Genomic DNA, 25,619 nt, shown 5'->3' on the forward strand with positions numbered 1-25,619 from the left:
TCTATCTTTCTCAGGTTCCTGAGCACTCTGCAAACTTCGTTTTCCTGATACCATAGTTTCCTATGTAATATGATAGTAACGATGAAATTAATAAGCACAGAATATTTATGAGTGTATATTATATAAAAACTTGACTTTAAAAAGCAACAGCTTGAAGCATCTTAACTCTAAAACTGAACTCTCTCTGCTGCAGGTCTCCAAGTACAGTGCATGGAAGAAGGCTCCTGTGGAAGACGCTGACATCAACCTTTCCTAATCAGCATTCAGGAGGTTTCTTGCATTGCAGGAACAACACACTTCCTGCAGTGAGGACACCCTGACTTCCTGGAGTGGTGAGAAGCCCCTTCACTACCTCACTAAGCTGTACATGTGTGAGCCTGCCTGTGTGTGTGTGTGTGTGTGTGTGTGTGTGTGTGTGTGCATGTGTCTGTGGATACGTGTGCTCATATGTCATGGCATGTGTCTAGAAACAGAGGGTCCACTGCACTTTCTTACAGTTCACTGTGGCTGAGAGGATTGCACTGAGAGGATTGTCCCCGGTTATCCATCGAATGAATAAAAAGGAACCCCCCCCAAAAAAAGGAAACCCCCATGGAATCGTGATCAATAAGCAGATGTGAGCAGGAACTGGTAATCAAACAGTACTTTGGCAACAACTCTTTACCCAGATGCATGCACAGACTCTGCAATAGCGTTAGAAAGATGCTTAGAAGAGACTAAGACAGGTTCGCACGGACCTCTTTTCGCTCTTTGCATTGGGATGGTCATCCGAAAAATGGGCTGTGCACAGAACAATACCTTTGGCCAATGGAACACTTGATTTTAATCGCTAAAGCATAGATTCTGTAGACTTCCCCTAGTGCTACTTAGTTAAGAGTGTTAAATTAAAGGGACAAGATCAATTTCTTTTTTGACAAGCTATCCTGATGGAGCATGCTTCTATTGTAATATTGAGGGATTAGTGATTGTGCCATGTATATGCTGGACACTTATGCTAACAACAGGCCTTGATTCTCTAGGGACTAGTGATGAGCTCGGGAGAGAAAGAAAAGCTGATGCGGACAGTGGGGCACCAGGCATCCTCTAAGGATCTAACGCACTATGCAGCTCATCCCTGTACTTGAGAGGATAAGAATCTGCCCTGGGCTGAGAAGGATCATATACAAGCATCCAAAGAAAGAAAACCCAGACACTCTCTAGGTACCTCTTTTCTCCCATAAACAACAGCACTAAAGAAGACCGATGAGCGATGGAAAGGGTTCTTTTCACACCCCGGCATAGTTACACTCAGAGCTGTTTTGACTTACTACATAAGGTCATTTGTTGAGCTTTTGGGACTTAGAGGAATCATGGGGCAAATCCGCATGACTTAGAAAGTGAGAGAAAAATGGAACACAGCCATGGGGGAGTAAATAGATGACAACAGGAACAAAAAGATGGGAATTCAGACATTTCTGGGTGTTTTTACACACACGGGTACACACGGACATGGTGCTACTTAAACTGTGTCTCCTGGAGGCAGCGGCAGCACAGCGGCGGCAGCAGCGCACTCCCATCACGTGGGAGATCTTAAAGATCACAGGCTCTGGGACCCTTTCCTCAGATCTACTGAAACTGAGTCCCTGGGTGGAACCAGGCATTATTGGGGGGGGGGGGCTAAGAAGGGGACCTACTCAGCTTTTCAGGTGCTTCTGACCTGTGTGGCTCTAAAGTCAGAGGTGTGTTTCAACTGACAGAATGCTTTTGCCACCCTGTGGCTTAATCTCCAGTACTGCACAGATCAGGTATGGTGGTACTTGTCTGTAATTGCAGCACTTGGAAGGCAGAGGCAGGAGGATCCAAGGTTCAAGGGCATCTTATGCTATGCAGAGTGTTGGAGGCCAGCCATATGAGACCCTTTCTCAAAAAGTAAAAGAAAGAAAGGACCAAAGAACGAAGAGCAAAAAAGCAGAAAGCACTCCTTTAAACTATAGCCACACACATTTACTACATTTGCATTCCCATGACAAAAACAAGCAAACAAAAAAGGCAAAAATCCAAAATACCTAAGCTTTATACGGTAGGGCTAATCATTAGAACTGTGAGCCTAATAAAGCTTTGCTCATTAAAATGCAATTAGAGGACATCATATGCATACGACCATCCATCTAGTAGAATGATAGGGAAAACAGTATTTATCAATATTTGCTACCTAAGGGTTACAGTCTTAGCAAAAGATCCTTAGGTGCAGACAAAATAAAACTCCATTTTGGCTTTGTATCTGCTCTGCCACATAACATAATCTTTTCTTTCCCCCAAATCTTCACATTTTAAAAGGTAACAGAGCATGGGCCCTCTGAATAAGCTAGAGGCAGGAAAACAAATAGTCAGGTTTGCATTATTGCATCATAGTGAGGATCAATGGTGCATACAATCATATCCAGGCAACCTCAGAGGAACAATGTGCAGAAGAGTTCAGATTAGAAACAGCACAGCTAGCCAGGTCCTTCCCAGCTCTGAGCCACCATCAGCTTCCACCCAGGCAAGCAACATGCCCAGGACATTCACTTCCTGATATCCAGTGCTGTGCAAAGTGAGGCTCTGAATAGCTGTTAAGAGTAGGTCATGGTCTGGGGTTCAATTCCCAGCACCCACATGGCAGTTCACAGCTGTCTATAATTCCAGGATCTGACACCCTCACATATATGCAGGCAAAATACCAATGCACATAAAATAAGTAAATAAATTAATTTTCAAAAGTTTTTTGTTTGTTTGTTTTTTGAAGAGTAAGTCATGGTAGGCCCTCTGTCCATATGGAACAGCTGTGCAGCTTGATCTTCATGAAGGACCCCTAAAGCAGAGCAGGGTTGTCTCTGACTCTGTTGCCTGCCTTTGGATCCCTTTCCCTAACTGGACTGCCTTGTCTAGCCTCAACTGAAGAAGGTGCTCCCAGTCCTACTGTAACTTGATATGACAAGGGTGGCTAATGTCCATGGGAGGCCTCCCTCTTCTGAGGAGAAGGGGGTTGTGAGAGAGGAGAGGTGGGAGAGAGGGACTGGGAAGAGTGGAGGAGGGGGAAGCTGTGATCCGGATATAAAGTAAATAAATAACTAATTAAAAAATAAGTAAAAGAAGAAAAAGAGCAGGTCATGGAAAGCTGTGCCCAAGTGTCTTAGCCTTACCGAGAAAAGGCATCAATTGACTTTATTACAAGTGCACTGAGAGAGATAGCTGTTGATATATAATTATATATGAAATAAATGATACCATTTAAAAAATGATATAAAAAGTGAAATCAGCAAGGATAGGCTCACTCAGAATGGGTGAGCCTTGCTCTTCCTCTCTCTCTTATCTTTTCATCAGAAAGAAAAATATTGAAAGGGTGAGTTCTCCTCCCCTGCCATCTGACCCCAGCCTATCAAGTCTCATCAGGATGAAGGACTGCCTTTATGAAGGAAGAGTCCGCTGGTGGCCTAGCAGGGCTGCATCGCCAGAGGGAAGTGATCAAAGAGCAGACTTGGGAACCCATATGGAGGCTGAGCTGCCAATCGCAACATCTGAGCGGATGGGCTCGGTTGGTACATCAGTCTCTTGCAGGACCCCCTTTCAGTGGACTAGGGGAAGGGGATAGGGGTAAGAGAGATAGAGGGTGGGACTGGGCGGAGTTGAGGGAGGGGGCTTCAATTAGGATATATAATGAATAAATTTAAAAAATTAAAAAATAAAGGAAGCCTTATCATTAAAAAAGGATATTGTAAAGAGGAAGAGATTTTGGGTGCTTTCTTACATATTTCCAACTACAAAAATGAAAAACATAAAAATGTTCAATCCCCATTCAGAAAGGCAAAGAGGATGGACATCAGAAGAAGGAGAAAACAGGGAACAAGTCAGGAGCCTGCCACAGAGGGACTCTGAAAGGCTCTGCCCTGCAGGGTATCAGAGCGGATGCTGAGACTTATGGCCAACCTTTGGGCAGAGTGCAGGGAATCTTATGAAAGAAGAGGGAAATAAATAGTAAGACCTGGAGAGGCCAGGAGCTCCACAAGGAGAGCAACAGAACCAAAAAATCTGGGCACAGGGGTCTTTTCTGAGACTGATACTCCAACCAAGGACCATTCTTGGAGATAACCTAGAACCCCTGCACATATGTAGCCCATGGCAGTTCCGTGTCCAAGTGGGTTCCATAGTAATGGGAACAGGGACTGTCTCGGACATAAACTGACTGGCCTGCTCTTTGATCACCTCCACCAGAGAGGGGAAACAGCCTTACGAGGCCACAGAGGAAGACAATGCAGCCACTCCTGATGAGACCTGATGGACTAGGATCAGAAGGAAGGGGAGGAAGACCTCCCCTATCAGTGGACTAGGGGAGGGGTATGTGTGGAGAAGGGGGAGGGAGTGAGGGATTAGGAAGGGAGGCGAGAGGGAGCTACAGGAAGGATACAAAGTGAATAAAGTATAATTAATAAAAATTAAAAAAAATGAACTTCAGCTTTAATGTGATCACGTGATATGGTATGTGTGTGAGGGTGTAGATAACCATGTTTTGTTTTGTTTTATTGCTGTCATCATAGAAGAGACATTTCTTCTCTCTTCTTTTGGGTTTTTTCTTGTTCTCTGTGCAGCTTCAATTCTACAAGACCTTAGCTATGTTTATAAGAAGAGAAACAGAAATGGAGCTGGCACTGAAACCAACGTATCTCATTAGCAACAGGGAAAAGAAAGTGAAACCAATTTAGAGAATCCCAATTTGTCCTGGGATTCCCACTGAGCTGCTGGTGGAGCACGGTGGCTCCTGGCTCCCAGCAGGAGCTTCCATGGCTCCTCGTGAGTTTGGCAAAGAAAGATTCCCTTTATCCACTGGATTGAACCCAGAGACAGAGTGATAGTGGACATTTAGATGTGAGTAGTGAACTTGTTGACTCAATTCTTTAAGGAGAATACTGTATGCACATATGTATTACGTTCATAGTATGTATGTATGCATGTCTGATGTATGTGTCATGTATGTGTGCATGGTGTACGTGTGTATGTATATTGCTCAGCTTCTCTCCCACTCCACTAAGTACCCCAAGGAGGAATCCTATTAGCCTAGAAAGTGCTGCATAGGCTTCCATGTGTTCACATGTAGACTGGGCATCTTGGTAAGTACAGATACCAACTCACTGGATCTGCATTGTTAATAAGCTACAAGGGGATGCTAATGCTGCCTTTCTGGGGAATCAGACTGTGGTGATCTATGACCAAGAGGACCTTGAAAGCAGATAAAAATGAATCTGAAGCTATCACTGAGGGAAGAGGGGCACATAACCTTTACAGCAACCAAGTAAAGGGCTGGGTCTCTCTCTCCTTCCTGCTTCTTAAAGATAGAGATTAGTATACTAAACAGAATGGTCCTAAGAAGAAGCAAGATTTACGGCTGGAAGCTGGTGGGAGCCACTATGCCACTGGCTAACAGAAAGGAGATTTGTTTTTCCCTCCAGCCAGCTCTAGCCAGTGAACCTTGCTGCACATGCTCCTATGACTTCTGGTTGTTATAACTGGTTCTTTGGTTAACTTGTTCAATGCTCTTAGCTAAACAAGTTCCCAAGCTGATTGTTTCTGTCATCAAGATTGAATGTACCTTAAAATCTGCATATAAGGAGGCCAGAGGGCCTCCACCTGGTCCTCATTTTCTCTTGTCTTGCTGCATGATGGTGGGGTCCCATGCAGCGGGGTTACAAAGCTGAGGTGCTAGAAAATGATGAGGTCTGATCTTTTTAGGGTCGCACACGTTTATGTCTCAAAGCCTGTGGTTTTCCTGATGACTCCGCCTCCTTGCTTTACAAGATGTGAGATTGCCTTGCCTAAAGCTGTTTTGATTCTGGAGAAGTCCATGGGATAAGAGAAGAACTGCACAAGGAGTGCGCAGGAAGCTGGTGGGAGATAGAGGAGTGGTGGGGAAGGAAAAAGATTTTTGGGAATGACACTTTGATTGAAATCCCAGGGCATATACTTTCCTGGATTGTTCTGTAGTTTCTCTACAACCTACAGAAGTCCAGAAACATGCCAGTCCCATAGTCTTATTGGGTATTTGGATGTTCAATGTAGGTCTTTGCTTAAGGAGAAGCCGCATGGAAGGAAATGCAAAGAACACAGGTATGGCTGTTCACTACAGCAGAGATGGGGAAAGGCCTGCCTCAGAATAAAGAATATGAATGGCTAGAAAAGTACAAGGGGTCTGTTTTCTTTAGTTTCAATTTAAAAATAAAAACTTACAAATAAAAAACCTTTAAATTTAGATTTAAAAACCTTTAAAATTATGAAATTGATTACTAGGTAGACAAAGGAAAATCATCTGTGGGAGAAAGTGAATCCCACAAGAGCCTGCACGAGTAGCACCTGTCCTAGGGATCTAGACGTGGTTCCCAACTGCAACAGTAATAAGCAGTAGGAAGGCTGGGCTGGTTCAGGGAGACATGATGAACTGGCCACAAGGCTTTCTCCTCTCTCCCAAACCATCTTCCCCTAGAAAGCTGGATTTCTGACCATCTTACCAGATTTAAGATGATCAATGAACCAAAGTACATGAAAAAGCTAAGGGAAACAAAAGAAAAGAACAAAAGGGAGGATGCATAGGGGTTAAGAAAATGAAGTGAGGCAAATTAACTTTGGAGAACTGTGGCACAAGAATGTGGATAATATCTGGGTAAAGATCACAGACACAGTATTCGCATCACCACAGCGGGGTGGATTGGAGAGACTTCAAACATTGTCAAGCAAAATCAATACTGCACTGTACTGAACGGGTTCCGTACGGGTGGAGGCGTCTGTGTGGACAGATGGAGTCCCTCTCTTTCCTGTCTCAGTGCGTTAATGCTGGGTTAACAGTTTCTGACACGCAGCCCTGGAAACTGGAAGCCACTGAGAAATCACGAAGACAAGGCCTGTGGCAAAGATGTAATTTGTTTCTGCAGGGTGGTAAATCAGGGACTGGCCACACTGCCTTCTAAGGCACTGCCTGCTGTCTGCCACAGGGCTGCTTCTTGCCCCTTCCCCCTGCTCGGCTGTGCCCTCACGGGTGCTGAGTGCGTCCACCAGTTAGTCCCGCCGCCTCCTCTCTTGCTACGCTACGCTGGAACCTAAAAGCTTTCCAAACAACACAGGGTTGTCTACTTCTTATTTAAACTTTTCTAACTATTTATGTATTGGTGGGGGGGGGAGGTGAATTTTTCTTTTCATATTAAAAAGAGCTTCTGTGGGTTTTGCTTAAAAAAAAACACCTTTTTTTTGGTACATGAAAAAAGTTAATTTTTGTTATAATAACAAAAGCTGTAACCATTATTTGTTCTAAATATTTTTCTTGTACTTTAGCAAATTTTATTAGTTTTAGTTGCTAAATGCATTGTGTTCTGAGTTTAGCACTGAGCTTGTTTTGAAAATAAAAAGTAAAAAAATTAACCTGCAATCTAGCTGGTCTAACACTATTTTTTTTTCCTGGTGTGCTCTAATGTCAAATACTGTATTTAAACCTACATATTTTTCTTACATGCAATCCATTAAAAGACAAAATTACTAGTCCATGCAAAAGTATGAAGAAAGTTAGCAATGGAGAACCCAAATACAGTGTCATAAACTCAATCCATTCTCTTTCTATTTATAATCAAAGTACCTTTTAAAACATCTTGCAAAAACATAGACACTTTAAATAAATAAATACATTACAAATTCCACACGTACACAGAACCAGAGCTACACAACAGAGCGTGAAACCAACAGGAAGTGGTGTGCAAAGCCAGCGTGGAGGAAACACACGGACACACGAACAGCAGCTGATTTTTGCACCTGGTCAAGCCATCATGGAAAGATCAGCGGGTCAGAAGCAAAGCGAGGGAGGGTGTGTGATGCGGGCATGCAGTGAGGACACAGGGGAGGCAAGCCACTGCACACAGACTTATGGAGTTAATGTATGAAAAAGCTTACTTCGTTTAGAAAGCTCACTAATTGGTCTACCGTTAAATAATCAGTTTTGTCTCCATTGCTGAAAAGAAATGTATTAGAAAAAGTAAGTTTTTTGTATATGATACTACAGTAGGTACGATTTACATGTTGACATTTGTTGATAATTCTTAACTCATTTTCTAACCCTGAAGTAGGTGAATTCTTAGAGTAGTCAGAGATTGTAGTGGGGAGGGCGCAGGGTACCCGAGGGCAACTACAAAGGAAAGAGAACACTCCCACCAGGTCACAGAAGCTGCCTGCAACATGTGATTCTTTAGCATTATCAAATAACATTTCTTCAGAAACAACATGTAAGTCATCCACTTGAAATAACCGGAATGAATGAACTTCTCAACAACATATTAACACTCCAAACCAAATCTAGTTAGTTCACATACTGGTTAATACCTAAAGGAGCAGGTTAAAATTGTAGGTCGTTAGTAAAGCCAATGCCGGGGGGAAACGTTCCAAGTGCTGTAATTAATCTATGTCAAAGTTGTTTTTTTTTATTAAAAAAAAAAAAAACCAAAAAACCTCCGAGTGGGCTTCTATGCCAATAAATTAAAGGGTAAAAAACGTAGCCCTGACTAGGCAGTCCCAGAACTAGCAGCATCTGTTTAAACATTACAGAGAAAATCATCACAAATTTTACAGGGGCAAAGATAGTACAGATAACACTTCCTCATAACTAGAACTTACATTTTTTTAAAGAGATCTTCTATATCTGTCCGAGGACAAATCTTTTGTGTCAGTTCATAGAACTTTTCATAAGTAAATGCAGCAGGCTCGATTTCATCATTCTGTGGAGAATAAAAAAAAAAAGACAGGTATTAAAAGAACATCTTTCTCCTTGGAGGTTTGCTATCGACAAGGTCCTGAAACAAAGCTCTGGGCACGTGGAGGAGCCATAGCAAGTGAAAAGAGGCTTCCCCAGTTGTCAGGACGGTTTTGGTGACATCTGCCTCCAGCACAGCTTCCTCTGGGAAATCCCTCATTGAGCAAATGCACAGACGTTTTCCTTTCTCTCTGTGAGGGAGGAAAGTAAGTGTTCCCATAGAGGAGATATAGAGGATATGGGATAATCAAGCCCAATATTTAATTACACTTACGTTATGAATTTTTTGAGGATCATAGAAAGGGACTGAAACAAACAATAATTTACCCATCCCAGTGAAATGTAACTTTCAAACAAGACTTTTAAACAGAGTCGGAGGCCTAAGTCTTTGTTGCAGTGTAAGAATTAACTTCAAAGACTTGAACCTCGAGGGTCATGAAGACAGGGGACAGAGAGGAATCCTCTATGAAATCCTGCAAGGCTGTCCCGAGGAACTGAGTTTATTAGTTAATAATCATGCTGATGTTATGTTTGGCTAGGGCAGCAGGGCTGGGTTCTAAAACAGGCTCCACACACTGTATAAAGAACAGCTGTATGCCTTTTTAGTCTCACCTTAATAAAGCTGACAAAAATCATTTGAAGAGAACTAGTTGGATTTTAAAACACCTTTAAAGTGATTGGTGAAAGGGAAGTCAGAAAATTAACTGTTCTCTAGGTCCCTGACTGTAACTGATGTCAGTGTGACACAAGCAGCTTATCCATATGAATGTCTAAACAAACAAAAGTGACAAAGCATTTAGAAGCGCAGTTTAGTTAGTGAGTACCTTTCCACTGGGAAGACCTAGTTCCTTGAGCGCTTGAAAGATGACCTTTTCTGTTTTCCCCGATGCAAAGGTTCTAGTAATACTGGAGTAGGAGAACAAGAAAAAATGAGTTACTGCTCATTTTGCTTTCTCTGACACAACAGTCCAAACACCTTAGACATGGTGGGCTGAGGGGAAGGAAAAGAATAATGCCACCTTTTATTTGCTGGTGCTTTGCACCTCCTAAGCTAGCTTTTCCCTCTGGCTACCAGGGTGAGTTCTGTAACTGATGAGGCTTGCTTCTAACATGACAGGTCCCTTTAGGTGCTTGTCAACAAGTGCATTTTGGACAAAAGCAATGACACATTTGGATCTTAAGAGGTGACTACATCCTGAGAAAAAGTTAAGAGGCTGATGGTACAGTGGCTTGAAAGGTCTGTGCTTGGGGAAAGCAGTGGCCCTGCAATCGTCAGGTCAGCTTGGCCTGTTCTCCTGGCCTGCACGTTTACACAGTGACCCAGGAGCAGACATGTTTTAACTGCTGTCATCTAAGCATGCTTGAGACACCTAACATGCCAGCCATTTAAGGGTCTGCTATTTTACTGTGAAAGTGGTGGGGGAGGACCCAATTAGTTATTTTGTCACTTAGTTATTTGGATACTTTCCAAGACATGGCATTTATGAATAGATTTTTAACTAGTTAGTACTGGGAGCATCAATGCAAATTTGACCTTGAGGGTCAAACTTTCCATGATAAATGTGTCTAAGACATTTAGAATGAAAATTACCGAGTGGTAGGGGTCAGAGGATAGTGGGTACCCAGACATCACACATGTGGCTCTCAGCCTTGGCTTTGCTTACCCAGGGGACTTCACTCTCTCCCGGATTAGAAGCTCACGTCCTGACTTACTACGACCACTGAAAGGCTGCATTCAGAAGAGTGGCCTCGACTTGACGATGAAGCTGACTTTCAACTGTGAAACACGGCTTCTCATGGGGCTTTAGCATCTCACACCCAACCTTCACACCCAACTCACCGTTTGCGTTCAGTGAATGTTAGTACTGACAGCCAGTTCCTCTTAGTGAGTGTGAGAAATCACCACTTGAGCTGCAGAGTACAGCTAATCAAAATAGACCCAGAGGAAGGAGATGCATATAAATGCATTATAATGTGTCCATTTAAGCCATTATTGTTTTATAGTCAGTCTTGGAAGACTTCATAAGTACATTGAAGTGTTCTTGAGATGATTGTATTCAAGTGTAAGGAGCCTGACAGTGGAGCCCATGTGTGTTGGGAGAGCAAGTGAACTGTGACAATGGGTTTCCAGCACAGAGGGTGTTATGTCTGTATTTCTCTACAATCTTGAGAGTTCATTCAACTATTTAGAGACCGACTTGGGGTAGATGCCATTTAACCTTTACAATTTAAGGCAAGTGGGCACTCGTGAGCCTTTCTTTACACACGTGTATAAGGAGATAATTACTGTGTGCCTGCAGAAAAGTGAGGTACCTGAAATCAGGAGGAAAATCTGCACACTGCAAACTCAGGGCTCTCCTAGATGGCTCAAGGCTGCTGTGTTAGAAAGGCCTGGTTAGAACATGGTGAAAACTGACCACCATGACCAGGAGGCAGCAGGAATGGAACCTTAAGACAGAACTGAGGCATAATGGGGAGTGAGGCAAGCATGGGAAACAGTCCTTTGGTGAGTGCGTGGGTGTCAAGAAACAGTACTCAGAACTAGAGACAGGACTTAGAGGAGAAGGGAGAGAGAGGTAATGACTTCTCAGACGTGAGCAGGCTTGGGCTGGGCAGCCTGAAGACACTTTTATTCTCTAGACATAAAAAAGGGAGGAAACTCAGAATGGAAAATAATCACAAGGTCATCAATCGCACTATTTCCCCAGAGTAACTATTTTGTCTATTTTGTTTGCTCCAGATATCTTTCCAAATCATTATTGAGTCTGAAAATTTATCTACTGTGATATAGAAGTGTGTGTGTGGGAGATCTGAATTCTTTGGTTTACAGAAAGATGCACTTTAACCAGAGTTCTGAGAACAACAGACTAATCACACGCAGTGTGAGACATTTTAGACATCACAGGAGCATTTCCTGGCAACAAACCATACTTACACGGTATTGATAAAGAGCCTGTGACATTATTATAATTTCTGTATCAATGGTTCTCAATTTTCCTAATGCAGTTAGTTCCTCAGGATGTGGTACCCCCAATCACAAAATTATGTTTCTTGCTTCTTCATAACTGTAATTTTGCTACTGTTATAAATTATAATGTAAACAGAGGTTTGCCAAGGGGTTGCGAACCACAGGCTGAAAACCAGTGTTCTACATTGTGCTTCAAGGTACCAAATGCTCAACGAGAATTTTTTTTTTTTTTGAGACAGGATTTGTAGCCTAGAATGGACATGAACTCTCTACAATCTTGCTGCTCTGAAATTACAGGCATGTGCAATCAAACCTGGATTTATGGGAAATGAGGGCTTGAATACACTAAGCAGGCCCCCAACGAACTAAGCTACATTCCACATTTTCAGTGAGATTTTATTCAATCAAAATAAATGGTCACCCCTTCCCTGAAAGAAAATTCACAAAAGCAAATACACTGGATGTCCTCAGTCCTACCACAGTTCTGGCTAAATTCTGTATTCCAGGGCACTCTATAAATGACTAAGAGAACATAAGCCTGGAGCATAAGGGAGGCTACCTTATGTGTTCTTTAATGTTGCTAAGAGTTTTGAAGACCAACTTCTGACACAGTCACAGAGACTCCTGAAGTGAAGGGGGTTGCCAGTGTTATCCCGAGGCTCTTGGCCTCTGCTTGGGAAGCCCCTCCAGTAACTGTCCACAACCATGCAGATCTCCCTCACTCAACTCTCTAGCCATAGGTCGCAGTCTGTGTTACAAGGGATGCGAGACAGAAAGTTCCTTTCAGAGCATGGCATGAAGTGGGAGGATGAATTACACCAAGTTGTTGAATTTGATAGAAAGGCAGAATGCATAAGATCATACACATAACAAGAGAAGAGCAAGGCCAGCAGCAAGGCTCCCTTCATCTGTCACTCTTGCAATTTCCTGGTTCTTATATTTTGGTTTAATGAGCAGAGGCCTTTCACAAGCTACGCAATGACTATGAAGCCAGATCCCTTTTTAACACAATGTGCACTATATTAATAGTTTCCATTTTAAAACTGGAAAATGATGGTGATGAAGTGACATTTTTAAAAGTGTTTACCCTTCACGTCCATTAAAACATTCAGAACAATTTCTACCCAACCCTTGGCAGATCACCTACCCTTTTGTTGGCTTGGTATCAATGCTACATCAACTCTAACAAACTTCTCCTAAGTCACAGATGTCTTGTGTTAAGAACCTATTAATAACGACATGCACACACACACACACACACATCCATGTCAAAGAGGTGAAGACATGCCAAAATATCTAGGTCACTTCTAGCACAGTAGTGTTAATAATTCTGTATGTGAACACTCTGCGCAGAGATCCACAGGACCAACAACAGGCCCCCAATCCTGTTGCATGATAGCATGGTGGGTAGCAAAACCAGAACTGCTGGCTAAAAGGACTTGGATCATAATCTTTGTGTTCCCACTAAGTCCATTTTCAAAATTTTATCATGGGAAAAATTCAATGAAGCATTAATAGAGAGAGCTCTGTCCTCCATTTTGATATATGTACTCTCTGCAACCCCTCCCCCAACATATGTGCTCTCCAAAGCATGGGCATTCACTGTCTATATGACAGGAGTTGTAGGATGGTTTGGATACATTGAAATAACTGCCTTGCAACTGCTCAGGTGAAGGAAGGTTTTCAATAAGATATGGATCCTTCTGGTATGCCTTTGCTAACGACTACCAGGCAGGGTATTCATGGATTCAGTTTTGTTTTTTAATAAACTTCTAAACTAGACTTAAACATGACTTGTTAGAAAAACATTCTTGAAAACCTTCCTTCACTTGAGCAGTAACAAGGCAGCAAAGAATCCTGCGAATGGATTTGTTAAAGACCAACTGGTCTGTGACGGGTAAGTGGACGAAAGGCTGAATGAAAGCAGTGCAGCACAGGGCTATCTTTATGTGCCTATGTGTTGTGATCTCTGATAAAGCAGTGCTGCAGACATCACCTAGGCTCTTAAGGTCATGAAGACCATGATATGGTAGTGTCTAGGAAGATTCTGCTCCATGTGACAATGTAAGGGGTTACAGGGACATTTGTGCAGGCTAACGGAATAGAAGCTTTGGTGGAAGATGGAGTATGTAGACAGAGAAGTAGGAAAAGAAGCCTGGAAATAGCTGGGAGTGACCAGAATGTGACAGCTGAATTGCTTCCACCCATTTCAACACTCTGCACTTGCTGACTTCTTTGTCTTGCCTGTTAGAGACGGATGGCTCTAAAGATGGATGGAAACACACTCTTCTGTGTTTCCTTGTTTTGTCAGTCTGTATCTTTACTAAAGTCATTTCCAGAGACAACAACAACATGAACCTGAGTTCGGAAATCTGCAAAGAGTGGGTTGGAATATAGGGAGTCTGTGTTTGGTTCAGGTGAAGGGCACGTGCCTCCTGGCTTCACGTGGACAACGGTGCTCTGGGGCTGAGTCCAGCGTTTTTGATGTCCACGAGTGCTTATATAAACTTCGAACAGTATGATCCTGGAGAGGGTAGTCAAGAACTCCCTCAGGCCATTGCAGCTACACGCACAACATTAGCAAACCCTAAACTGTGAAAGGAAGCGAGAATCGGACGAGCGGGACGAGTGGGCCCCCGCCTAGTGTGAAATATGTCACAACTATTAAAGAACACACAGGGAACATACATCTGGCTTATGGCCTCTTCCTTTTGGGGTCCATTTGCCTTTTGTTCTCTGTCACTGTTAGCTATGGTGAGAGAGGAAGCTTGTCTGATATGAAAAGTCTAGCGGAACTCCACAGCACTGGTATTGGGGCCTCTGGGAGTACTTTCATTGTGAGTGGGTGGAGAGCTCTCAGGAATGGGAGCCCTCATTACAAAAATGCCTGAGACAGTCCTCTAGCCCTCTTTCCTCAGACAAGAGCATCGCTGGAAGAAAGCAGACTGCAATCTGTAAGGCCCATTCTGGCACTCTGGTCACGATTTCCCAGCCTCCCAAACTGTAAGAGATGACTTTATGTGTGCGCCTAAGTCTATGATACTTTGCTGCAGCAGCTTAATTAAGGGAAAGCCCTGCCTTCTCTGGGGACCAGAGGAGCAGCAACCGTGGAAGGACAGATGCTGGCCAGGTCAGTGCACTGTCACAGCAGGGGTCAAGCCAGTGGGAGCTGGTTAGTTGTTGCTACTCAGTTAAGTGGGGAAAAATTACAAAAGCCAGGTGATTCACAGATTAGATTTACATTTTCAAGCATTCTTTACCACAGTTAATGCTTCCTGTTCTGGCGGTAGGGGGCAACTTCATTTCCACATGTGATTTTTACAAAATGAACCATGAAATGACAGAAACTAAGCTTCCGGAAATATCTTGAAAGCAATGAGTACATGCGACTATGTTACAGCAGGCTGGATCTGTGGTGTGGTGTGGTGAAGGTAATGAAGAGAAAGGCCTGTATGACTTACCTCCTCACCGGTATTTTACCACTGGTGTTGGTCAGAAAGGCCAGTTTCATCCAGCTGGAAAACAAGAGCAACACTGCCTCAGAAAGCTGCAACAGCACCCGCTCCAGGTCACTAAAAACTTTGAAGAAAAGCTTCTTTAAACAGAACATCTATTCTAAAACACTTTCCCCCCCTCCAGACAGGGTTTCTCTGTGTAGCCTTAGCTGTCCTGGACTTGCTATGTGGACCAGGCTGGCCTCAAACTTACAGAGATCTTCCTGCCTCTGCCCCAAGTGCTGGGAATAAAGGCATGTGCCACCATGCCCGGCTTATTCTAAAACTCTGAAGCACCTGCTGAGCAGGCAGGAGGTAGGTGCAGGAAGTGACTAAGGGGCGGCCAGTTGGCCCACTGAGCAGGCGGTCTGTGGGCCACTCGTTTTCAGAGACGGAAGCTCATCTCCATCTTTGTCACATGCTTGCCTCGTTACCTCACAGCTATGTGCCATTTGCTGTCTATGAAGCCACACAATCACAGACCCCTACCTTTCTGTGAATTTCTCCTTGAGAAACTTTCATTTGACCCTGAAACATGTCTGAGCAGGGTTAAGATTTACCAGTGTTAACTACACTTGGAGTTCCAGGAACAGTGAGCTGCAGTATGAGTTTCAGGCCTTGACTGAATCATTGACTGAAATTTAGAAAGACATTTCAAAGAACCTTGGGATCCCTGATCACATATTAAACAGGAAATAGTATTCTTGGGGGGCAGGGCTTCCTGTTTTACCTCCCTTGGATGTGTTCTTTTGAATGCTTTTCTCGCCTATAGCCCCTATAGTCAGTTTCATGCAGTGGAGACCAAGACACGCTAGCACCCAGCCTATAGGCCAGGCGTCAGAAGATGGAATTTAGGAGAAAAACAAAATGATCAGTGTTCGGAGCCTGAGCTACCAAGCTTTTGTCTGAGGTGGGTCTTGTGAAGAGCAGTGATCACACATGCCTTGCTAAGTGGTTGAATGCAGGTGTGGGGGCTGGTAAATTTCCAAAATCGCGTACAGAAGGAAAGGTGGTGCTGCCCTGCTCCAGGACACGGGATAACGCCTAAGAACAAAGGTTAGCGCAAACAGACTCACTGCTTCTTGAGGCACGTCATGGGGCTGACGTTGTTCGCTCTGAAGTTGTGGATGATTGCTCTCAGGCCTTCTACCCATTGCTGAAAAAGGAAGAAGAAGCGACAGTGAGCACTCTTCTGTGGCCAGGAATACTGTTTCTACTAGACAGCCTGCCTCCTCTGTGAAATAAAACTATAGACTCCTCTATCCCCTTCCTGACACACAGACATGTATATTTTACATGGCTGTGTTTTATTCTTTAACATACAGCTTTCATTCTTCCCCTTAAGATACATGTGGCATCTACAATGCCACAGAATACTGGATTGCCTCAAAGGGTGCCACCCACTGGTTGGCTTGCTAAGCTTCCTGCTTGCAGCCTGTTTAAATACGAGCCTTATTATTTTAGTTGCTCAGCTAGTGTAAGCAGTGCTGGACAGTACACGCTGAAGCCTCTGCCTGTTCCACTTTGGAGGACAGACATGGCGAGGCCTTCACTGCAGTGACTGATTCGCTCCACCTGGGCTGCTCACAAAGCTTACCTGTCTGCATTTCCCAGCAAAGCCTTACAAAGTGAGATTCCTTGCCTGCTGTCAGGGTACCTAGAGCAGGCAGGGTGTGCTCATATCGTTTCTGTATAAGGACTTGAACCTCAGCTGTAGTTCATACCACGGGTCACTCCAGGGTTTACAAGGAAATGTGAAGACAGATTGAGCATGGCAGGGCAGAACTTTGGGTCTGTAAAAGGGCATTTTACTAGAAAAGGCTAGCTGGTGAGCTGAGGCCAAACTGCTCTTGGATCCAGTATCTGATGCCAATGAATGCCATAAAAGAATGACACATTGGCAACTCTTTGTAGCAAATTGGTACTTGGGGATAAACAGAACTAAGATTCCCTGCCTCCCCACGCACTCCTTACCGCCTTAGGTCAACAGCTAGTGCCAAGAGAAAAAAAGATGTTTTGGAATGGGTAGTGGCCCCGATATGAATTCCACAGTGGTTGATCACATGATTCTTAAGTTCAAATTGAATAGATCTACAATTCGATGCCTTGGCTGACATTCAAGAGCTCCGAAGCCATGACAAGGCTGCGAGGTACTGTGCTGAGAGGGCCCAGCAGCAACACTCGTCACCACGGAAGTTCCTGCTGCACCACACTGCCGTGCAGCACAAGGACAAGAGATGTCCTCTCTGACTGAGACCTGACTGAGATGAGAGGAACATGTGACGGTGTGATCTGGGTTTTGCTGTTTGACATCTTCTCATTTTAATTTTGGTAAAAACACACAGAACAAAACTATTTCTGTCTCAGGGGTGTTAGCTAATCCAGCAAGTCCTGCGCCAATCATCACCACCTGGGCCTCTCACCTTGACCCTCACTAGTCACTATTCTGTTTCCTTTGTCTAAGTAACACAAAAAAGAATAATCGCACAGGATTTACCATGCTCTGACTAGCTTACTTCTCTAGGCATACTGTTCTTATTTAATATTTGACAAATTCTGTCTTTTAAAGGCAGAATTCCACTGTATGTACATGCCATAATTCATCCAACCATTCTTCCGTCGATGAACACCTAAGCTCTTTAATTTTGGATGTTGTAAATAATGATATGAACTATTTTGCATAAGTGCCTATAGGCAGAACTGCAGGATCACATGAGAATTCTTTCAACCTCTAAAGAAAAAGCCACGTTGCTTTCCACGCGAGCTGTGTCATTTTACATTTCTACCAACAGTGCACAAGGGTGCTAACTTCTACAGCCTCACCAGTGCCTCCTTTTTTTTTTTCTTTTTGAAAGTGTCATCTTGTTGGGCGTGAAGCTAATGGATTTTACTGCCTCCAAGTGTCCAGTCATAGCTAACAGCTTTCTAATGGAAGACGTAGAAGCTCTGAGAGGTACCTTTCCTTTGCAGATAGCAAAAGCCATTGTCTGGGAACTGCAAATAGCATCAAAAGCTTCAACAAACAGGTGAGGTCTGCGTACCAAGAGAAGCAAGTAATGAAATAGGAACTTTAAAGAATTGCCTCATTTCTCACCATCAGACCTCTCTTTCTCTGTCAGGCTAAATATGGACTTGGTTCCCCGGAGAGCATTGAATATCCTGTTTCTGGCCTAACAAACCACAGGCCCACAGTTTCCCAGGAGCAGACTTAAAAAGCACAAGTAATTTGGATGGCATTAGCTGGGGGTATTTTCTCAACCTGAAGGCTTGAGATAAGTTCCAAAACACAGAACAAAGTCCAGTTCCCTTGGGCACAGAAGCAGCCAGTGCAGAGAAACAACACTGTTGCTTTTGATCATACTAATTTAGTCCTTTCTAGCAACAACCACTAGACAATGTGTGTGTGTTTGGGGTGGGGGGCTGAGGAGTCTTTAGCTGACTTCATACTTTAAAAATAAAAGTTTGTTTACTATAGTGGAAAGGCAGTGACCTTTGAGGTCGCCACTCATGACAGGATCCACGCAGCAGCCACTGCCATCCTCAGAGCTGCTCAGCACTGTGCAGGAAAGCTGCGAGGTCATTTTGTGAGGATTGAGAGGCACAGAGCAGTTGTCTCTGGGCAGATCTTCACGCTGGGGTGTTTTCGCTCAATGGCTTGTTCCCTGTCTCCCTGTCTAGTGAGGAAAGGCTCTTTCAGATCCCCCTTTCCCCGCCAAACACATAGGACAATGAGGGTCAGTGATCACAGAAAACTGTTAACGCCAGGCATGTTTTGTTGTTCTTATCAAACATTAAATAGATGAGATGCCAGCAGGGGTCAGTAGAGTCCTAGGATTTCTTTGGAAAGTTTTGCCAGGTACGACTACTGCTTTGATTATTTCCAGATTAACAATTTTTTTAAATGGGTGGTTTAAGACACACCTGAGGAGACCACCCACAGAATTTCACTTCATTCTTCTTTCCCTGCTCTACAGTGGTGCTGCAAGCCTGGGTGCCAGCCTGGGCTATACTGTGAGAGCTCCTCTCTCTCTCTCTCTCTCTCTCTCTCTCTCTCTCTCTCTCTCTCTCTCTCTCCCTGGGGTATTCTGCAAGAGGCCCTCCCCCCACATGTGTGTGTGTGTGTTTGTGCATTGTGTGTTGCTCTCTGGGTCTTTTTCTCTCTCTGCATCTGACTCTCCGTCTCTGTCTCTCTGTCTGCCTTCAGTTCCACCCCCCTTTCTCTCCTTCCCCTCTCTTTCTTCCCCTAACCTCCCTTCCTTTCTGGACCAATAGCAGGATAACTTGGAAATTATTAAAATGAAAGCCATCATGTCTAACCTCCTGACTCAGTATGTGGGGACTGGGTGTCATAGGATAGGAACAGAAATCTGTTTCTTTTTAATCTGGGGGGAGGAGGCATGTGACCTAGGGTGTTACACGGGATGGGAGGTGAGTGCTTTACCACTGACCTACAGCCTCAGCCTCCAGCAATCTGTTTTTAACAAGCTCTGAAGGTGATTCTTCTGTAAACTCAGATTGAAGGCGGAGGTTCTAAACACACACACACACACACACATGCACAAACTCCTCAGGTGTAATTCCTGGTCAAAGGGGCAGCAGCATTTCCAGGGAACTTTCTAGAAAGGTAGTGTTCGGTGCCATCGCAGACCCGTGGATTAGTGTGCAGTTGCCAGGTGAGCTTGTGCACAGTCATTTGAAAAGAATGGGTATAAAAGAGGAGTTTCTTGTTACTCTCCCACTGTCCTGTCCAAGAGGGTCTAGCTAGGTTCACTTTCTTTCTTTCTTCTTCCTTTCTTTCTTCTTCCTTTCTTTCTCCTTCCTTCCTTCCTTCCTTCCTTCCTTCCTTCCTTCCTTCCTTCCTTTCTTTCTTTCTTTCTTTCTTTCTTTCTTTCTTTCTTTCTTTCTTTCTTTCTTTCTTTCTTTCAATTTATTCATCATATATTGATTGAAGCCCCTTCCGTCAACTCCTCCCAGTTCTACCTTCCCTCCCTCTTCCCCCCATCCCCTTCCCCTAGTCCACTGAAAGGGGGAGTTCTCCTCCTCTGCCATCTGCCCATAGCTTGTTAAGTCTCATCAGGACTGCATGGATCCTCTTCCTCCATGGCCTGGCAAGGCCACGTCATCAGCGGGAGTGATGGAAGAGCAGTCAACTGAGTTCATGATAGAGGCAGCCCCTGCTCCCCTTACTAGGGAACCCACATAGAGACTGAGCTGCCCATGGGCTACATGTGAGCAGGGGGTCTAGGTTCTCTCCATGCATGGTCCTTGGTCAGTTTACATCAGTCTCTGCAGGACCCCCTGGGCTCAGATTTTTTTTTAGCTTTGTTGGTCTCTTTGTGGGGCTCCTGTATTATATGGCTAATAACTGATTATAAGGAGTGTACACTATGCCTGTCTTTCTGCTTCTGGGTTACCTCACTCAGAATGATCTTTTATAGTTCTATCCATTTGCCTGCAAATTTCATGATTTCCTTGCTTCTAACAGCTGAGTAGTATTCCATTGTGTAAATGTGCCACAATTCTGTATCCATTCCTCTGCTGAGGGACATCTAGGTTGTTGCCAGAGAATTCTCAACAGAGGAATCTCAAATGGTGGAGAAACACTTAAAGAAATGCTCAACATCCTTAGTCATCAGGGAAATAGAAATCAAAACAACTCTGAGATTCCATCTTACACCAATCAGAATGGCTAAGATAAAAAATTCAAGTGACAACACATGCTGGAGAGGTTGTGGAGAAAGGGGAACCCTCCTCCATTGCTGATAGGAATGTAAACTTGTACAACCACTTTGGAAATCAATCTGGCACTTTCTCAGACAACTAGGAATAGTGCTACCTCAAGATCCACCTATACCACTCCGGGCATATATCCAAAATATGCTCAAGTATATAACAAGGACATTTGCTCAGCTATGTTCATAGCAGCTTTATTTGTAATAGCTAGAATCAATTGCTGTCTTAATCTGTTTAGGCCATAGTAAAATGTCGTAACAGGGTGGCTTATAGACAAAATACATTTATTTCTCATATTTTTGGAGGCTGATAAAACCAAGATCAAGATATTAGCAAATGAGGTATTTGTTGAGTGCCCATGTTCTGGATCTAGCTGTGTCTATACATTGTATACATTGTGGAAAGATGAGTAGTCTTTTTAAACTACTCACCTTCATAATTGTTAGTATTTAGGCAGACTGCTTCTAAGTTGCCTAGCAACCTATGATGTCATCATGTATTGCCTGCCAGGTAGTTGCTCCTGGCAGGTGTGGTTCACTTGCTCCATAAAAGGATCAACCTGTCATTTTGTCTCTCTCTTGCTTTCTTACTCATGCACTTTCTTTCTCTCTCCTGCTCTCTCCCCTTTCTCTGTTGGGAAATCCCCTCCTCTCCTCTATCATGTCTTTCTCCTTCTCTCTCTCTCTTCATCTCCGTCCAATAAACCTCTTCATATAATATCTGTTTCGCAACATCGTTTCAACAATCTAACCTCCTCCTAAAGGCTGCATCCCTAATGCCATTATCTGGGGGATTAAAATTTCAACACATGAAAACAGGAGGGATTACAGCTTTAAGGAGGCTAACGTTGTCAGTTTGCTGCCAAGATTACTATCTGACCATCAGATTACTATCTGGCGATGCCAACGGAGGTCCTGAAGAGCTCTAGGAGTAGAAACCAAGCAGCAGAAAGGCGCTGCATCTTAACTCCAACTCCACCATGGGTATCTTCTCCTGCTTCTTGTCTACCATGAGATGAAGAACTTCCTTGGCCTCATTGCCTGTGAAGCAGCTGGCGCCATTCATCCAGTCAAAAAGCAGAATGTAATGAATGCTTGCTAACTTTGAGCTCCTTGTCTCTATTTTTTTCAGCTGAGGATCCACTGCCTTCATAATAGCCCTACCCACAATTAAGATGAGCCCCTACTTTAATTAATGTAGTTAGGACAATCCCCCACAGGCATGTCCAGAAGCTCAGCTCTCAGATTCTAGACTCTATGACACTAACCATTACAGGGGCCATGCAACCAAGGACTGAACCTTAAGACAACTAACCCTCTGTTTAGGTTATTTCTTTGTGTATTTTGGTCACAGTCATGGATGGGAAGACTAGTAGGTTTATGGACTAGTAGGTTCATGGGAATACATGAGTAGGTTTGGAGTATGTTTCCCCAACTGGTATCTCCTAGGTTCTTATCAGAAATGTCCTATCCTGAACAAAAAGAATCAGCAATTCTGTGACTGGGTCCCCATTATTCTACACTTTAGCCCCGAGGGCAACTTTAATGCAAGGATCACTACAGTATCCTTATGCTAATGAGAAAAAAAAAAGACAACTGAAAGAGATGTGATCACGGTAGATAAACCTGCATTAGAAGATGCGCCTGCATTGGGAGGCTGGTGCCTTACACATCAGGAACTGGGACCCTGTCTTATTTTAATTTTAATTCATTTTCCTTTTGCATAATTTATATACAATAAATTATATATATAGTACATACACACACACACACACACACACTAAAAGCCTTTTGAATCAAGGCTTTCAAATGAAGAATAACCACCCTCATAGTGAGTGCTGCAGATCAAGACATTTCTATAGTTTAAGTCTGCATTCCTTGGTTTTTGATAAAACTTCTCAAGCACCCATATCCCCCACAGCATTGCTGAGGGTAGTTTATAGAGTTTCAGTTATTACCAAAGCTGTACAAGCAGCCTCAGGCAACTTAAGAAGAAGCAGCACAGACCAGCAGAAGGTGGCCTGTTGGAGGACCAGAATCTCCTGCTAGGAGGAGGCATGTACACAAAATCAAGATGATGGCCTGCTGTGGAAAGTGTGGGTTCCTTGGGGGGATGCCTGCTAGGCTAGCAGTTTCAGAAACCAGTGCAGCACACTGCTCAGGACAGCGGTAATGATCAGAACACGGCTTGGGCCACTGACTCCAGTCAGCACCCTCAAGACTAAGGCTGGAGACACTGGCCAATGACCAACAGTCCAAATTCTTGTGTTGCCATAGCTCTAAGCACAGGGCTAAGGTCCAAGAATTAAGAAAGTGCAGACGGCAGAGGTTAAGCTGACTACCAAAGTTTCTATATCAAATAACACATTGTATTATGATCTTAATTCCTTACATACATATATAAAATTATCAAAGAATATAATAACAATAATAATAGTAAAAGAAAAAAAAATAAACGATGCCACCTCCTTTCTCTTGGCTCTAACACAGAGAGAAACGCAGGCACTCAGTGCACCTCCGAAGATGTTGGGACTCCTGCTTGCAAACAGGCCATTGATGACAGTGCCAAAGGAAAGAGCAAACCAGGCAAGAGAAGCTGAAAGTCACCACTGATGCATGCAGAAAAAGAGAGTACAATGACAGAGTTGGGCCCTGCTGATGGAGCTAAGACAGGCCAGCTGAAAAGCTGAAGATGGACAGTGAGAGTCCTAAGTTGTGATAACAAATAGCAAACTACAGAGACCAGTGACCAGGAAACTAGGAAGGATCTGTCTGCACCTCAGTAAAAGAAAGACAACCCAATTATAATTACAGAGGCCCTTGGGAAATGGCTGACATTCTTACAATGTGTACAGTTTGGAAGGAGAGATTGGAGAACTGGGCCCCTTTTCTTCTTTTCTTTTTCTTCCTACATCCCTCCTTTCTTCCTTTTTTTTTTCTTTTCTTTTGAAACAGGGTTTCTCTGTATAGCCTTGGCTGTTCTGGACTCACTTTGTAGACCAGGCTGGCCTTGAACTCACAGAGATTCTTCTGCCTCTGCCTCCCCAAGAGCTGGGATTACAGGTATGGGCACCGTGCCTGGCTGGGCCCCGTGCCTGGCTGGGCCCCTTTTCTTGACATGGTCTGAAAATCTGTAAACCACACACTTTCTTCATCATATTCCCTTTCCAGAGAGAAGCTAGAGAGAGTTAAAGGGGGATCGGATCCCCAGATCACTTTCTGGGCATGGAGAATGAGCATCTGGGTAGGATGCAGGCTGCCAGCTATGCATATGGCTGGCTATGTTTGACAGAGCTGGCTAGGTTTGGATTGTATTTAGATACTCCTGGTCACAATTAGTGCAGTCACTAAGACAATCAAAGCAGGCTGCTAGTCCGCCTGGTTATCTTGACAACACTGGATGATTAGGTCAAAAAGGACCTCTGAGTAGTCACTAGAGAGGAGAGGACAAAGTGCTGTTCTCAGTAATAACTCAGGTAGTTGTCTCTTCAGATGCCTCTGTTCACTGGCATTACTGTGTTACTGTTTTTGTTGTTGTTGTTTGTTTGTTTGTTTTTGTGCATAGCATAAGCCTGATTTCAAAGATATCTTATAAATGTCCTTTTGAATCTATAGAATCTTACTCCACTTTCCCTATCTACCTCCACAGACCATTATATAAACAACAGGAGAAATAAAACCTACACACAATTACTATCTGTAAGGGCCTTATGTTTCCTTTACCTCCTGACTTCAGATAAATGACATCTGTTAATACTTCAATGTCTGTGGTACACAAAAATCCCAAAAAACATTTGAAAGAAATTGAGGTAATTCAGTTTATTCCATGCACACTCATCTGACATTCATAGGGCGCGCTCCAAAATACTTGAAGAACTTTAACATTTTGAGAAAACCAAAAACATCAATCTTTGTCTGTCAGAAACCACCAGTTTGGTTAGGGGCTCTAGTTGTCTTAACTGTTGATTCTGCAGCTTCGTGATGACGAAGAATGAGCCAGTAGCTGGTAAATTCAAAGCAATCTGTGAAGAGGTATCTTCCTGGAAGCCTGCAAACTCATTTAACTTCCAGATAATGTACCAAATGACACAGTCTGGAAAAATTTTTCAGGCCAAAGTAAATGTTATTTTGACCTGCAGATCATGTTACATGCCCAGTTTCTGTGTTACAGAAAATCAGCCAGGGGTCCTCTGACTGGCTCTGTCCAGCTAGGCAGCATCAACCTGTTCAGTTCAAACAAGTCAGATCTACAAGTAAACCTGTGTAAAGCCAAGTAAAACTATGACTTTCTACATAATGTTAGAAGTGATATAAACCACTGGGCCTGAGATTTGTTATCTACGGTTCTATCTTTTAAGGAAAGGTTTCTGCCACACAGTCATTCAATAGAAGGGACCAGAGGCCCCACTGACAATAAATAAAATGTTTATGGTAGAAATTAATAAATGAATGCCAAGACTGACATCACTGTTCTATCTATAGAGCAGAATGATGCTTCCCTGACATCACTGCTCTGTCTATAGAGCAGCATTTCTGAAAGATTGAAATTGGTATTTTTTAACAGAAAAAAAGAAAAGAAAAGAAAAAAATGCTGCGGGAAACAAGTAAATACCCACCATCCTCCTCGCTGA

The 25,619-nt window shown here is 43.5% G+C and overlaps 1 protein-coding gene across 9 annotated transcripts in view; it reads right to left on the reverse strand.

Annotated features, from left to right (window-relative positions):
* Window positions 1-25,619, reverse strand: part of LOC110563159 (1-phosphatidylinositol 4,5-bisphosphate phosphodiesterase beta-4) — a 368,349-nt gene that overhangs the window by 70,004 nt on the left and 272,726 nt on the right. For all 9 annotated transcript variants that reach the window (XM_060371836.1, XM_060371832.1, XM_060371834.1 and 6 more), the window contains exons 8-12: window positions 16,333-16,412; window positions 15,224-15,277; window positions 9,619-9,700; window positions 8,659-8,759; window positions 7,942-7,999 (exon numbers count right to left, since the gene is read on the reverse strand). In XM_060371836.1, the coding sequence (XP_060227819.1) occupies window positions 7,942-7,999; window positions 8,659-8,759; window positions 9,619-9,700; window positions 15,224-15,277; window positions 16,333-16,412 (375 nt within the window). The remainder of the gene's footprint in view (window positions 1-7,941; window positions 8,000-8,658; window positions 8,760-9,618; window positions 9,701-15,223; window positions 15,278-16,332; window positions 16,413-25,619) is intronic.

This window comes from Meriones unguiculatus, chromosome 18 (assembly GCF_030254825.1).
Source record: "Meriones unguiculatus strain TT.TT164.6M chromosome 18, Bangor_MerUng_6.1, whole genome shotgun sequence".
NCBI lineage: Eukaryota > Metazoa > Chordata > Mammalia > Rodentia > Muridae > Meriones > Meriones unguiculatus.